At 42.1% G+C, this 15,028-nt stretch overlaps 1 protein-coding gene across 1 annotated transcript; it reads left to right on the forward strand.

Moving 5' to 3' along the window:
- Positions 1–248: 248 nt before the first annotated feature.
- Positions 249–1,848, forward strand: LOC133896517 (BTB/POZ and MATH domain-containing protein 1-like). Its single transcript, XM_062337148.1, has 2 exons — positions 249–410; positions 484–1,848. Exon 2 carries the CDS (start codon positions 557–559, stop codon positions 1,622–1,624), a length of 1,068 nt encoding a protein of 355 aa, XP_062193132.1. The 5' UTR covers positions 249–410; positions 484–556; the 3' UTR covers positions 1,625–1,848.
- Positions 1,849–15,028: the final 13,180 nt, after the last annotated feature.

Here is a 15,028-nt window from a genome sequence, read left to right on the forward strand (position 1 = left end):
TTAGACAAAGAAAATATTAAAAATAGGTGTGTATTCTAAATAATTATAGCAAGTACATATAAGCGTTAGCACAATTCCGTTTCCATAATATAAAGCAATGCCTATATCCACCTACCTAGGCTCATTGTGGTTGCACCGCTGGCTTCATCCAAAAGTTGGTGACATTTGTCTGTAGAATCTAGCACAATTCCATCGCCATAATAAAGCTAGGATTTTACAGACAAATATCACCAATGGCCTTGCTCTCACCATTCACTGTACAGTAGGGTTCTCTTGAGCTATCCTGCGCCCCGGTTGTCAGCGCCTCATGACTTGATAAGTTGGAAGAGGCACCGAGACAGAACCCCGGCGTTTCGCTTTCCTGGTCTCATCGCCTTCTCCGGCTACCCTCAGGCCTCAGATCTCAGAAGGTACGGTCTCCTCCCCTCTTTCCCCTCTTCTTCCGGTTCTGATTTGCGCCTCTTCTTTTATTCTCGCCATCAGAAGTATACGGCACCCGCTTGCCGCCGTCGTCGCACAGATTCGTCCCGGTCCGGTCACCCTCGTCGCCGTCGACATGCCGACATCGAAGACGGTGTCGACCTGCACTCCAGATCTGGAGGAGGGCACGCACGTGTTTGAGATCCTTGGGTACAGCAAGCACAGGGGCATGGGCAACAAGTTCATCAGGTCCGGCACCTTCTCCGTCGCCGGCCACGACTGGACCATCCTCTTCTACCCCGACGGGTCCAGAACTGACGACCTAGATTACATCTCAGTTTATCTCGAGCTCATGAGCCAAGGCTCCAAGGTGCGGGCATCCTGCGACCTGAGGCTGGTCGACCAGAGCACCGGGTTGTCGTCTTCGGTGCATAGGACAGGGCCGAGGATGTTTAATTCAAGTGATGACAGCAAGTATGCTCCACAGACTAGGTTGTCCAAGAAACGGAGCGAGTTGGAGTCTTCAGCGTACCTTCAGGATGATCGCCTCACGATTGAATGCATTGTCACTGTTTTCAAGGAACCATATGTATCTAAAACCGAATTCTTCAGCGAAATTGAGGTGCCACAGTCTGACATCATGGAGCACCTTGGCAAGTTGTTGGAGGAAAAGGAGGGTGCAGATGTCACTTTCAGTGTTGAAGGGGAGACTGTCGTGGCACATAAGATTGTGCTCGCCATGCGATCGCCTGTTTTCAAAGCAGAGTTCTTTGGGCCGATGAGGGAGGCAAGGGCGCAGCAAGTAACGATTGAGGACATGCAACCTGCTGTGTTTAGAGCCCTGCTGCATTTTATTTATACTGATTCTTTGCCTGGTACTGATGGCATTTGGGGTGCTGCTGCTGACAATGAAATGATCCGGCATTTGCTCGTGGCTGCAGATAGATATGCCGTGGACAGATTGAAGGTTATATGTCAAAGCATCCTTTGCAGGAATCTTGACGTGGAGACAGTGGCGACTACAATGGCTTTGGCTTATCAGCACAACTGTGACAGGCTTAAGGATGTTTGCCTTGAATTTATCACCCGTTCAAATGTGATGGATGCAGTGGTGGCAACCCAAGGTTATAAGAATCTCAAGGCGACTTGCCCTTCTGCCCTAGTAGATGCATTTGAAAAGACAAGTATGTTTCGTAAAACATGAGCACCTCAGTGCATCCTGTGGGTACTGGTGTTAGCTAGCTCTTAGATTATGCGAATAGTTTGCCAGACTTTGCTTGAGCAGCTCATCACAACTTAAACATTGGATGAGTAGCCTAGTGTCAGATGAACCTGAGAATGGTTAGTTAGTATAGTTCTTAGAATTTATAAACACAGAGTTTGCGAGATCAGTTCATCCTAAGCTTAATATAGTGATGTTTGGTACTCTCTCTTCATTTTTTTACCGAAATGATGTTTAGTACTTTAGTTTGGTCTTTGCATTTTCTTAATTAATTTGCCAGCTATATCTGTTGAAAAGCTGAATGTTGAATTCGTCCGCTTATATGCAAAGAATTTATTCGTACTATACAACATTTACTATTGGTCGTATAGAAAATCTCCTATTACCTTTTGTTTAGTATTGGATACGCAGATAGTCTACTTTACACGTAATGCTATGGTCGCCTCATTCTTACCAAAACAGCATTAAACATGATAATATCATATTGTTGAGGGGTCTCATCATAAATAGGAATAACTTCTCTGTCATAGTTTAATTTTGCCTCTTACTTAGGTTTTTTTAATCATTTATCATACTTCGTTTGGTCATAAATACTTGACGTTTTAATTAAGATCCCGTCAAACTTTAAAAATTTGACCATCAATAGTTTCTAAAATATTTAGTTTGAAAATATAAAAATTATATGTGTAGATTTATCTTGTAAAATACTTTCATAATATTGTATTTTTATTAGATATTATAATTATATTCTAATAGAAAATAGTGGTTAAAGTTGTACGTCAAAAATTGTGAAAAATAAAAAATATCATGTATTTTTGAGCGAGGGAGTAGTTAGCAGTGTCTCATCTACAATCTTGTGCACAACTCTAGGATGCTTGCTTTGAATATATATTCAAATATGAAATGATTTCCTAGTGTTTATATTTTTACTGCAGAAACAAACGTCTAATAAAACTTTCGGAGTTTTGGCATATATTATGTAATAAGTGTTTTTTTTAATCAAATAATAATTTGTATTACTTCATCAGTCCTTAAATATTGTTTGGTGAAACGCCATTGACATATTTTTTCCTCATATTGTCTGATATAATAAGAGATTTGATCTTTATTTTGATATTATATACACACACACACACACTTCCTGTTTATTCAAATATAATTGGAACAGGGTATAAATATTTAATTCATTATCATGGGCATGGAATCCACGCACAAATTGTTTGATTTATGATGGAACATGCAAATCCTTGAGGATAGATTTTCAATATTACTATATTAAGGTTTAATTTTGAGTTATGTGGATTGCACATGCGGGCAGACTAGCCAAATGGAACTTAGTGTTTTGAGGCTTAACCTGTACATACATTTAGGTAATAATAGCAAAAGTTTCTGCAATGTGATTCTCAGAGTGATTCCAAGCCAGACTGAACTGATCTAACGGGGAAAGCTCATTGCATTGCTGAAGGTTATATATTATCCTCTAGCAACGGGGAGGCATCTATGATTTCTCCGTTCACAAGAGTTTACACATGTACCGCGCCAAAAAAATAAAATACCTGCCTTCCTCGAACTAGGAGGATATCTCAAGTGGGCCCAAGTAGCAATAAAAATAGTTTCAAAAGGTAATGATGCTCAATAATAAGGGTATGTGATTGAAATTTTACTTTTGTCTCGGCCACTTTTCTCAACCGCTGCAAATCTCGATTTTTTTAATAATATTATTTTATTGAAAAATTACAAAAATAATAGCTAAATTTAAAATTTTGCAAGAATAGATACCTGTTGGCACATGAAATATCGACACGGAACATGTTGGTATTCCGCATGCCGACAATCTACGTGGTATTAGGTTTAGGGCTTTGTTGGCACACGGAATACCGACAGGTTGTGGGCCCAGCTAAAGGGGTGTGCCACAGGATTTTCGTGCAGCGTACCGATCTATCGGCATTCCGCGTGCCAACAGGTGACACGTCATGAGCTATCGGCACGTGGAATGTCGACATGTGCCACGTTAGGTTTGTCGGCATTCCGTATGCCGACAAGTGCTACGTTAGGGTTGTCATCATTTCGTATGCCAACAAGCCTTTAATATCAACCCGACTGCTAATTCCTCTTTTGTTTCTCGTCTTCCACACACGCAGTCGAGCATAGAGCGGCGATGACTGCGCGCGGGAGCGAGGCGGCGACGGGCAAGAGCAGACCGGCGAGCGACAACCAGGCTTCAACGACTGACAACACGTGACGGCCTCAACCAGTGGGGAGCAACTTGACGGTGGCGGTGAGAATCTTGTATTTTTTATAAGAAATAATAGTAAATAGTTAGAATACAGTAGAAAAAATTTGTATACAATATTTAAGAATAGAGTAGAAAAAATCTATAATGGTGTAGAAAAAATAGAAAAGTTAGGATAGGAAATTTAGAATAGAGTAGATCTAGTTCGGAAATTTGTAATAGTTAGAAAAATTAGTATAGTTAGGTAGAAAATTTAGTCTAGTTTGAAAATTTAGGTTAGAATAGTTTGAGGTAGTTCGGTAATGTAGAATATTTAGAAAAGTTTGAATGTTTAGATAATTTAGTATTAGCAATACTTAGAAAAATAGTAGGGAAATATTTAGAGAACTGTCAAGTAGAGTAGATAATTTAGGAGAATAAGGATATGAAATTTAGAGTAGAGTAGGTATGGTTTAGAAATTAGCTATATATATAGAAAATATAGTATAGTTAATTAGGAAATGTTAAATAGTTGGAAAAATTCAAATATTTTGTTAATTTAGAGTTAAAATATGTTATTTAATATGATTTGAAAATTAGATATTATTAGACGTACATATTTTTTGTCATGTAGGAATTGTATATTTGAATTGTTATGGATTTTTGTAGTATTGTATTTAGAATGGAATGAGGAAAATATGATTTATTTAGAATTTAGAATAGAAAAAATTTAGATACGTATAGAATAGATAATTTAGCATAGAGCATATATAGTTTGTAATTTTTCAATCTTTAGTAGTTTAAAGCCAAATTGTTATGGATACGTAGTACAAATATTTTATAGCTGTATGATATTTAGAATAAAAATGGAGTAATTGTTTTTGGTAGCAATACATTTAGAATGATGTCAATGAAAGAGTATGTTAGTGATGATATTTAATGGTTATGTGGAATACAAGTGTAGAATAAATACATCATATTCTCCTAATTATTAATAAAAAAAATTCATTAAATACATAATATTCTCCTATTTATTAATAAAAATCAATTAAAATAGATAGATGTCGGCCTGTCGACAAATGGAGTGCTGACAGTCGTGTCAGCATTCCATTTGTCGATAGGCCTGTAGGCTGTCTGCTACCGTGACACCCTTATTGGTCTATACCCGGATGCCTATCAGCATGCGGAATGCAGACCAAAGATATGTTGGCATTCTGCGTACCGACATGTCCCCGGGCCTAGTGCCACGTAGGCTGTTGGTGTGCAGAATACTGATAGGTCACTTATCGGTATTCCACGTGCCAACGTGTAACTATTATTGCATTTTTTTTTGAATTTGGCTATTATTTTTACAATTTTCTAATAAAATAATATTATTAAAAAAAATCTGCAAATCTCCTTAGAACTACTGCAACAAATAAAAATTCTTATTGCGACATATAAGAATATGTATTTATTTCTCTAACGTTGCAACAACACGAAGAAACTATAGCAAAGATAAATAATTATTGAAACATACAAATAAAATTATTGCAACATACAGTAATACCTATTACAATATTAAAAAATCGACTTAGAGATAAGCACAAACTATTGCAACATAAAAAAAAGAAACCATTGTTCATATTTTGAAAACTATATATATATATTTTTTGCAAGCAGAACATAGGTGCTTTCTCTTTTGGAATTTATGAGGGTAGTGAAATACAGCCTGCATCATAAGAAACATGGTGCTTCAAGGTGATGCTGCCCTCATTTGCCTTGATATTTTTAGTTTGCACAGAGCCCAAATTAACTACTGTCGAGTTATTTGTGACTGATTTCATTGTTGTATTGCAGTATTTTTTTGTGAGATGTTGTATTTGAGTTAATCAAATTAAGATTTTTCTGGTTAGAAAAGGGGATTCCAAGTGCCATGTAGTTGTAATGTACCATATTAGCAAGCAGAACAAATGCATTATCTCCAAAATACCTCAATTATCTTTATTTTATTTTCCCTGCTTCTTTTCCAGTAATACGCTGATTGACCACGTAATGAGCAGTGTCTTCAATGTGGTATTATATAACTGAACACTCAAAGTTCGACTACTGTACCGTTAAAAATCAATTCTGATTTTTTTTGCAAGAATTGCTTTATAATAAGCACTCTTATCAAAATAAAAAATTCATTTAGGTATTGTGTGGGTACCTAAAGGTACCTGCTCAATATAGGAACAGGGGTAGAAAGGCTAATCCAAAATTATAGCTGCAGTAATATATTCAATTTAGAAGAATTTGAATTTTAGAATCGAAGCTTCAACCGAAGCAAGTTTAAGTCATATCTCTGGATAATTTATAAAATATGCGTATTGAATTTTACAGATTTAAATGTGAATTATGAAATTCGTCTGCCGAATCTGGATTTGATTGCTAGAGCATGGGGCCAGATTGTTTGTCATAACTCTTTCATACTTTTTTGGAGCTTATCTAAAATATGACCTGCGGCATGTTGTACTATGCATTAATCAGTCATTCATATTTGTTCTGAGCTCTGTAGCCAAGCCATGAGTGTTAGAGGAAGTTTATACTTAGGTTTTTTGTTTTTTTTCTTAAAACGAGACCCGATGGGGACCCGAAACATGATCAACTAAATTGTAGCGAAATCAAAGGAAGTGAGTGGAAGGTACGCACCTTGTCTATCCAAATCTACATTCACAGTGAAGACGGAAGAGGATATGGGGAGCAGAGATGAGGTGACCGTGGGAGAGGAGATGAGGAGACCGGGAGGAGAGGAGATGAGGAGATAAGGAAGGCACCGGGCGTGTGGGTTGCTCGGGAGACGACGATGTGGCTTGAAGTTTGGTGCGGAGTATGAGTCAAAGCTCGATGCAGAGGATGAGTTGAAGCTTGGCGTGGAGAGTGAAATTATATGGCTATGACTTGAAGCTCGGCGGACAGCGAGGTGGCTACAGTTGGGCGAACGACGAGGACGCATTGAAGCCGGGCACAAGGAACAGAGGTAGCCACGGTGGAGACGGTGATCACCGCTCCACTGCAACCACATCTATCCCTCAAGAACGGCTTCAGGAGAGCGAAATGAGATTGTGGAGTCTATAGGAGACGAGTTCTACTTATAGAAGAATTAACACTGTCGGTTTGGATTATAAACTGACAGTGATAACTGCCGGTTCATCTTCATCAATTATTAATGACACGTATTTTTAAAAACTGATAGTGATAATATTTATCACTGCCGGTTTAGAATACGAACCGACAGAGATAAAAATTATCACTGCTGGTTATTAAAGTCATGTCTTTTTATGCACATCTTTTTAAAAATAACAGTGATTATTATTACTATTGGTTCAGAATACAAACCGATATATATAAAAATTATCACTACCAGTTATTAAAGACACGTCTTTTTATGCTCGTGTTTTAAAGAACCGACAATGATAACAATATTATCATTGTTAGTTCGTGTTAATGTATCATTACGGGTTCGTAACAAGAACTAGTAGTAATAACTACTACCACTGTCAGCTTTTGCCAGTTTGCTTTTGATATGTCTAGAGCTTAAGAACTTACTGTGATACTTTATCACTACCGGTTGGTAGGAATGACTATTTCTGCGATAGTAGTGTGTTCAACCAGTTATGATAAGTTGCTGTAGCAAAATCATGGCAAGCTACTGGTATAATTTAAGAACTAAAACCGGGTTATTCAGCTTAAGATGAGTAGCTCACTTTCTACGGGTCTTACTTGCCTTCGCCAACGCATCTGGTCGGATATCTGCGAGGACAAAAGGGCAAGTTCTTTTAAGATTCTTAAAATCTTCGGTTGCAACCACTGCTTTATTCGTCGCACTTGAACTGGTGATAAATTCGAGGCAAACATTCTTAAGCATGCCGCAGTTACATTCACAAGCTAGAGTCAATGTAGTTGCCGCGTTCTGCACATTTATGTTATTGCAAAGAATGCTTTTGCATACCATCTTCAGCTCGTCCACGTCGTATCTGTTAGCGAACTACTCGGTCAGCTCCCACACACGTTCCACCAACATAGCTGCCATGCAACCACTTGTTCAGTTAGATCCGGTTGACTAGGCTTTTAGTTAGAGGGTTGTTACTCACGTTCATGCCTGATACGTGTACTACAAATCCTCGAGAGCAATACAAAAAAGTTGTGTTGGCTCCTGCGTTTCTTTTCTCTCCCGAGCTCTCCCTTGTTTCTCTCCCTCGTTCATGGTATCAGGCCGGATCCAAGAATCTCTCGCTAGTAGTTCGCCTCTCGATCCTACGCTTCCGCATCCATGGAGAGCAACTCTTTACTCTCTTCCTCCTCCGACACCACCTCCCAAACCTCCCTCGAGTACTCCCCTGACCGCGCCTCTGCCAGTCCTCAACGCCACGATGCACGACAGGCCGCCGTTCGTGCATCGGCGATCCAAATGGTCAACATCTGCGCACTAGTGTCGGTGATGTTAGATCTCAACGACTCCAACTACTCCTATTGGCGGCGCTTCTTCAACACCTGGTGGAGGTCGTGTTCAAGATCCCGAGCCTGGTGGAGGCGGAGACGCTCGATCCCAACTGGCTGCTGGACCCCCAGAAGCTGTGCGGGTTAGAAGGGCGCCTCCGTGCAAGGCGGCATCGGCCCGTTCGGGCTCATCGTGATGGCGTCCGGCACCTGCACGAGCACACGGACGTCTTCTTCAGGGTGTTCAAGCACCACGGAAGTACAAGGTGATATGCTCTGTTCTAATTATTCCTATTTTTTTTGCGAAGACTATTGCTAGCTAACAATATGCACTAAAATTCCCCCCCTGATCGGTTTGGTTTCAGTGGACATTTTATTTGATGGTATGGGGAGAAAACATGTATTTTTAAAATAAGAAGAAACACTAGTGAGCAGTGTCTGTGCCTAGTTGATTATGATGGTAACGCTGAACACGATAAGAAACTGTTTCCGTTTGAACTGAAAAGGTAACATCTTATTATCAAAGAGACATAGGAGATATGAGATAGGAAAATCCTCTTTCCAGCATACTGTCCAAGCACGATCTCTGTGTCAATAGCATTTCTTTGGAATCCCCAGACCACAAACCTTATCCTGTTGCAAAGTCTATTGGCGGGGTTAATATTTTTGAGTAGTATGATAGGACAATTAACCTTAGTTTCAGCACGTACGGAGATAGCCCGTTTGGGATCAATGAGTTAAGGAATTCTGAGGGTAGCAGTTGTGGGGGTCATCTTTAGCACTATCAAAGCTATGGCACACAATCTCATCTCCTAGAAATAACTAATCATCTTCATGTTAATCGTATCCACGTACTTATTTCGTGTGGACAGAATGGCTCTCGACATGATATAGTTTGAGTCAGCCAAGTTAGCATCGAGCATCGAAAACACGCTATCTATAAATTTATCAAGCTCTGTGTCCTTTCCTGTATACGGCACACATATGTCATTAGTAAGTCATATGAGCCTCCTCTGTATCATTACTGATGCACAACATGTATTTTCTTATGTTACCTATAAGCCTTAGGTGTCGCATGAAATACAGAGAAGAGTGGATACGGACTAAAAAACAAGTCCATTCAGTGACCAGTCAAACAACTTACAGAATTGTGCTGCAGAGAACCAAACGGTGACCTAGCGTAAGAGGCTGTTGAAGGAGAGATACTCTGGAAATGATGCAAGGGGCGTCCAGGGGTGCCCTGGTTGGAACCAGCATCTGAATCGCCAGCAATGTCACCAAAATTGACATCAACAGTCATTCTGGGGACCAGCCTAGAAACAGAGCTTCCATCAGCTGCATTTTCTGATGGCTGAGGTATGGCAGCACGCAATGAAGCCTGCATGCTACGCCTTCGGGATTCTTCTTCAGCATTTAGAACTTGTTCAAACAGCCAAAACAATGACATTCAGTACACTGACCAACAAGTTCTCAGAAGAGAAAAGAGCAGCCAGCCACAAAAATAATTGTGTATATGCATATGTTACTATTTAATTCATTAAAAAAATGGACCGAGCGACAAGTATAGCATTTATTTTAGAGATAGGAGATAGATCTCAAAACTATAGCAAGTGACACCTAAAAGTCAACGAGAAGGTGTAAAACATTCTGTTCTCAATAACAAAGTAAGCCAAGTGGATAGATAGTGCTAGCAACATAACAAAACACAAAGCACAGAGGTCACTTGCACATTCAGGCACCCTGTCATATGCAAACAATATGTAAGGTTACTCAGTTGTATTCATGCCTTCAACAAAGCACCAGAGAGAAGTCTCCAAGCAAAACAACACAATCTTATACGAAATAAGTTTGCGTTCAGTAGCAACCACGAATACTGTATATTCTGAGTTTCTAACCATGAAGGTGATGGTAATGGCGATGCTGAAGAAGGGCAAGGAGAAACCAAAGGCGTTGATCCTAACCAGGAGGTGAGGGCTGCCCGAATTCTCCATCCCCACTTAACCAGCAGCTCGTTGTTTGATGATCCGTGCACAATTGTTATGTGATTGTGCTAGCTGCTAATAACGATTGGAAATTTAGGAAGCCATGTATATTCTGAGATTTGTACCTTGCAGGGGAAAGAAATTAAGTAGGGTGTTGCCTATGCCAATCATGAGAAATTGACATCTGTCTACATCTTCATCCGGCCAAAAATGGGCAGCTAATTACCATATTGCTATGAAGAATGAAGTTTCTGGGATTGATCAACATTGAGCTATATATTGGAACTTATGAAAGCCAATATAAATTATTAAGATCATTTTTATAGCAGTAATCGAAAGAATATTGATCGAGGAGTCGAGGACTACTCTACAAGACAATAAGCAGGGTAGGCACAAAGAAAAGAAACGGAGGCATTATTCACCTGGTCGTCGTCTTCGAGGGGACCGAAGAGCCCGGCGTCGTACATGGCCCTCTTCCCCTTGTCCGACAAAATTGCACCAACCGAACAAAGAATTCGATCAAATCTCATGGAGGTGCAGCCAAGCAGTTACGGGCAAACGCGGGAGCCTTACCGGAGTACGCCTCTTGGATCCGTTGGAACCGCCGCTTGGCCTCGCCGGGGTCGCTCGCCCACCGATCCGGGTGCCACTTCAGCGCGCGCACGCGGAAAGGGATCGGAACCAAGTCAGAACAGAATCCGATCAAACACCCGCGCTCGCGCGCATGGACAGGAAGAGAAACTCACCAACGCGAGCTTCCTGTACGCGGCGCGTATGTTGGTGGCGGAGGCGTTCTTGCGCGATCGGAGAGCTCTGGCGCAGCTCCCGTTGGCCGATCGAACGGGAGTCCTTCTGGATTCGGGGCGCCGCCGACGGTAGGACGCTCGGGAGCCGTGGAGGACGCGGCGAGAGGAAGGGGAGTCCTTCTGGATTCGGGGCGCCGCCGACGGTGGGAAGCTCGGGAGCCGACCCGCGATGTGGCGGCGATGGAGGACGCGGTGAGAGGAAGGGTGTCAGGACGCGCGACGGTTCGGCGGGTTTTAGCGACCAACACGAGGCGGCGTTGTCCCGGCTGCGACTGTTGAGGGGCGAAGTGGAGGCCGGCCGGTGGGACGAAGGACGGAAGGGGTGAGCGAGATATTAGGCGCGTGGATCGCGGATGGGGAGGAAGGAGCGGAACGCGGGAATTTGTTTGCAGATGCCAAACGTGCGCACGGTAATTGCGGGAGCAGACGGATGCAGTAGTGTTTTTAAAGTAGCAGAGATAAGGCACGCACGTATTTTAAGGTTTAAATTTAATGAATTTTGACCAATAATTGATCTAAAATGTGTCGATTTTGTGATTAAAAATTACATCACTAGATTCATATTTGAAAGTATTTTTATGATCACTATTTTATTATTATTAATAGCATACTATAATTTAAATTAACAGTTATAGTTTAGCTAGGATCACTATTTTATTATTATTACTATCGTATTATAATTTAAATTAATAGTTACAATTTAATTTTGGAGGCCGCACGAGTCTAACTTCACTTTATATTTTAAAATAGGGGGAGTAGTCACAAGAGACATGTGGCAGTATGGCTAATAACGGAGCCTCGGTGGCACTGAACGGATTAAGAGGCCCTTTAGATGGCAGATAAGGGATTTAGCCAACTCCTCATGGTAAGTAAGACCATCTCTAGCAGTTACCGTATCTAGCGTCTGTATAACTATTAGAGCATTATAGCACTCGATATTCATAGGTTTGAAGGACGACTGCTACTCTAGTAGAGTACGTATCAAGTGTTATAGGAAGAGTGCTAGATACTTCAAATTTGGTACCTATAATAATGTTTCTTAGTTTCGTAATATTGTACATAGAGGATGACTATGGTTTAAAAAAGAGGAGATCAATAGAAAGTTAAAAATAGGATAGCTATTATAGATGAAAAAAATAGAAAGTACTATAATAATATTAGAGGATGTTATAATAGTATTATAGAGGATGATTTTTTATAATATCTGTTGAAGATAGCCTAAGAAATTTACTCGGTGACAACTCTATGCAAGGAACGAGCTGGCAATCAATTGATCAGTAACAAACATGAAAATTCTACTAGAGCATGCGGACATGGTTTATCAGCACTATTTATTTTTGTTGGGATTTATATTGATCATAGAGTATACGAGAGAATCAATAAGTAAACGAGAATGTATGGTTTATTAGACGGTCGAGATAGACCAACTAAGCAAGAGCATTTAGAGTTGTATTTTCCGTCAGCAACGCTAAAGTAACACACACAGGTCCTCCAATTTGATCTCCGGTGGAGACGAATTTTAGGATATTTTTTCTCAGGATTAACTCTTGGATTTACTTTCGGGTTAGTTGTCCCACGGATTACATTGTGGGTAGATTGTAAAACATACACACGTGTACGCGTTGATTGGGACAGCGCGTACCCGCGGGCCTTAGATCTTCCGATTTTTAGTGTAAGTCACTACCGGAAACAGCCTCTTTGCCGAGTGCCTCAGACACTCGGCAAAGTACGATATACACTCGGCAAAGGCTTTGCCGAGTGCTACACTCGGCAAAGGGCGCTCGGTAAACAGTTTGTCGGCAAAGATCTCTTTGCCGAGTGCACTTTATCGGGCACTCGGCAAAGGATTTGCCGAGTGCTAATCTGACACTCGGCAAAGGTCTCCACTTTGCCGAGTGCCAGTGAAAGCGGCACTCGGCAAAGTACATTTTTTTTGCCGAGTGTCTGGACCGTGGCACTCGGCAAAGCATTGTAACTTTGCCGAGTGCAATGGACATTGCACTCGGCAAAGAATTGTCACTTTGCCGAGTGTCCGAGGCCATTGCACTCGGCAAAGAATGGTCACTTTGCCGAGTGCAATGGCCATTGCACTCGGCAAAGTGACTGATAACAACCTTCTTTTTTTTGTTTTTTACATCCCATCCAAACAAACAGAAGATATATATAACAAACATCACCAACATCACATATATATCATCAACAGCACATTTATATCACCAACACCACATATATATCACAAACGTCACATGTCTCACAATATATCACAAATAAGTTTATAATTAATCCAAGAGGTCCATCATCTACAACCATAATTGCAAATAGATGTACCATTAACAACCACAAGTATCATAAGCAAGATGGTCAATGAAACTGATTTGGTGAAGGATTCGCTGAAGCATTAGGATCGTTCGATGCCGCCGATTGATTCTGCACAAAAGAGAAGAGATTGCATGTGTGAGACAAGATAAATATATAACATACATGAATAAAACTTTCATACTCCACTAGATTTGACCGTAAGCATGAACATACAAACTAAAACATTTATACTCACAGGAGTAGAATAGGGAGGAGGTGGAGGTGGAGCGAATAGCGAAGGTGGCGGAGCTACACCCGTAGCAGCGCCAATACTTTGCATGTACTGAAGAATCTCCACCATCCTCCGCTGCTCGGCCTCTCGCTCGGCCTCCACCCTCTCCATCGTCGCTTGCATTTGCTCCCGTATCCTCCTCTCTTGTTCCAACTGGGCCTACAATATATTCACCCTAATGTTACAATAATGCAAAGGAAAGGTATGAAAAAACCAATGAACGACGAATAAACTAGGAATAACCTCGAGTGCCTCCACCCGGTGCTGTGAAGTGTCCTTCCGAGGTCGTATGGCCGGGCTCGTGCTCGTGCTGCTTGCTCGAATCTGGGAGAGATTTGGAGTAGCGGCCGAGTCGATTGCGCCGTCGCCAATCCAGTATCGCCCATGCTTCTTTCCTCCTCCCGCCCTCATGACGACTTCTCCATCAAGGTCCTCGGTGCTCGGATCGTACTCTGGCCCATGGACCTCCCTTGCCATCGATGTATACTCACTAAGACGGTTGTGGACGGTCGCATTGCTGTACGCCTCGGGCCCGTCCTCCGGGTTGTAGTCGACGTCGGAAGTCGCCTTGCCCTTATGGGCCATAGCAAATGCCTTGAAGATGGAGCAAGGCTGGCCACCATGTGACGCCGACTGCGAGAAAAATAGCAAGATGACGGGCGGCGCGGGGGCCGGCGGCGCAGGGGCCGGCGGCTGCGGGCGCAGGGGCCGGCGGCGGCGGGCGCGGGCGGCTCTGGCGCGCTGGCGGGCGCGGCGGCAGGGGCCGGCGGCGGCGGGCGCGGCGGCAGGGGCCGGCGGCGGCGGGCGCGGGAGCGGGCGCGGGCGGCGGCGGCGGCGGGTGCGCGTGCGTGCGTGCGTGCGTGCGGGCCGGCTGGGCCGGGTAATTAAATCCCTGCTTTGCCGAGTGCCCCCGATCTGGCACTCGGCAAAGAGGGGTTTTTTAAAAACATGTGCAAATTCTTTGCCGAGTGCCCCCGATCTGGCACTCGGCAAAGAAAACCGGGATTTTTTTAAAAAAAATTTCAGGGTCTTTGCCGAGTGCTAGAAGTATGGCACTCGGCAAAGACACGCTTTGCCGAGTGCCAGACTTATGGCACTCGGCAAAGAGGGTCTTTGCCGAGTGTAATTTTTTAACACTCGGCAAACCCTAATTTTTTTCCCCCTTTTGGCCTCCAAATTTTTCCTACATTCCTCATACAGTACCTGGTACTCCATGTTCCAATGTGGCACATTTCTCGGACTTTTTCTATATTTCTTTAATTCATTTCAATTAATTGAATTTTCTTGGATAATTCAAATTATAACTGCTAGTCATTCGAATAATGAAAAAAAATGAAT

The sequence above is a fragment of the Phragmites australis genome, chromosome 16 (genome assembly GCF_958298935.1).
Source record: "Phragmites australis chromosome 16, lpPhrAust1.1, whole genome shotgun sequence".
NCBI lineage: Eukaryota > Viridiplantae > Streptophyta > Magnoliopsida > Poales > Poaceae > Phragmites > Phragmites australis.

What these genes read in the sequence shown, in the direction of transcription:
- LOC133896517 (XM_062337148.1), top strand. Translation starts at nt 557, where the DNA reads ATGCCGACATCGAAGACGGTGTCGACCTGCACTCCAGATCTGGAGGAG.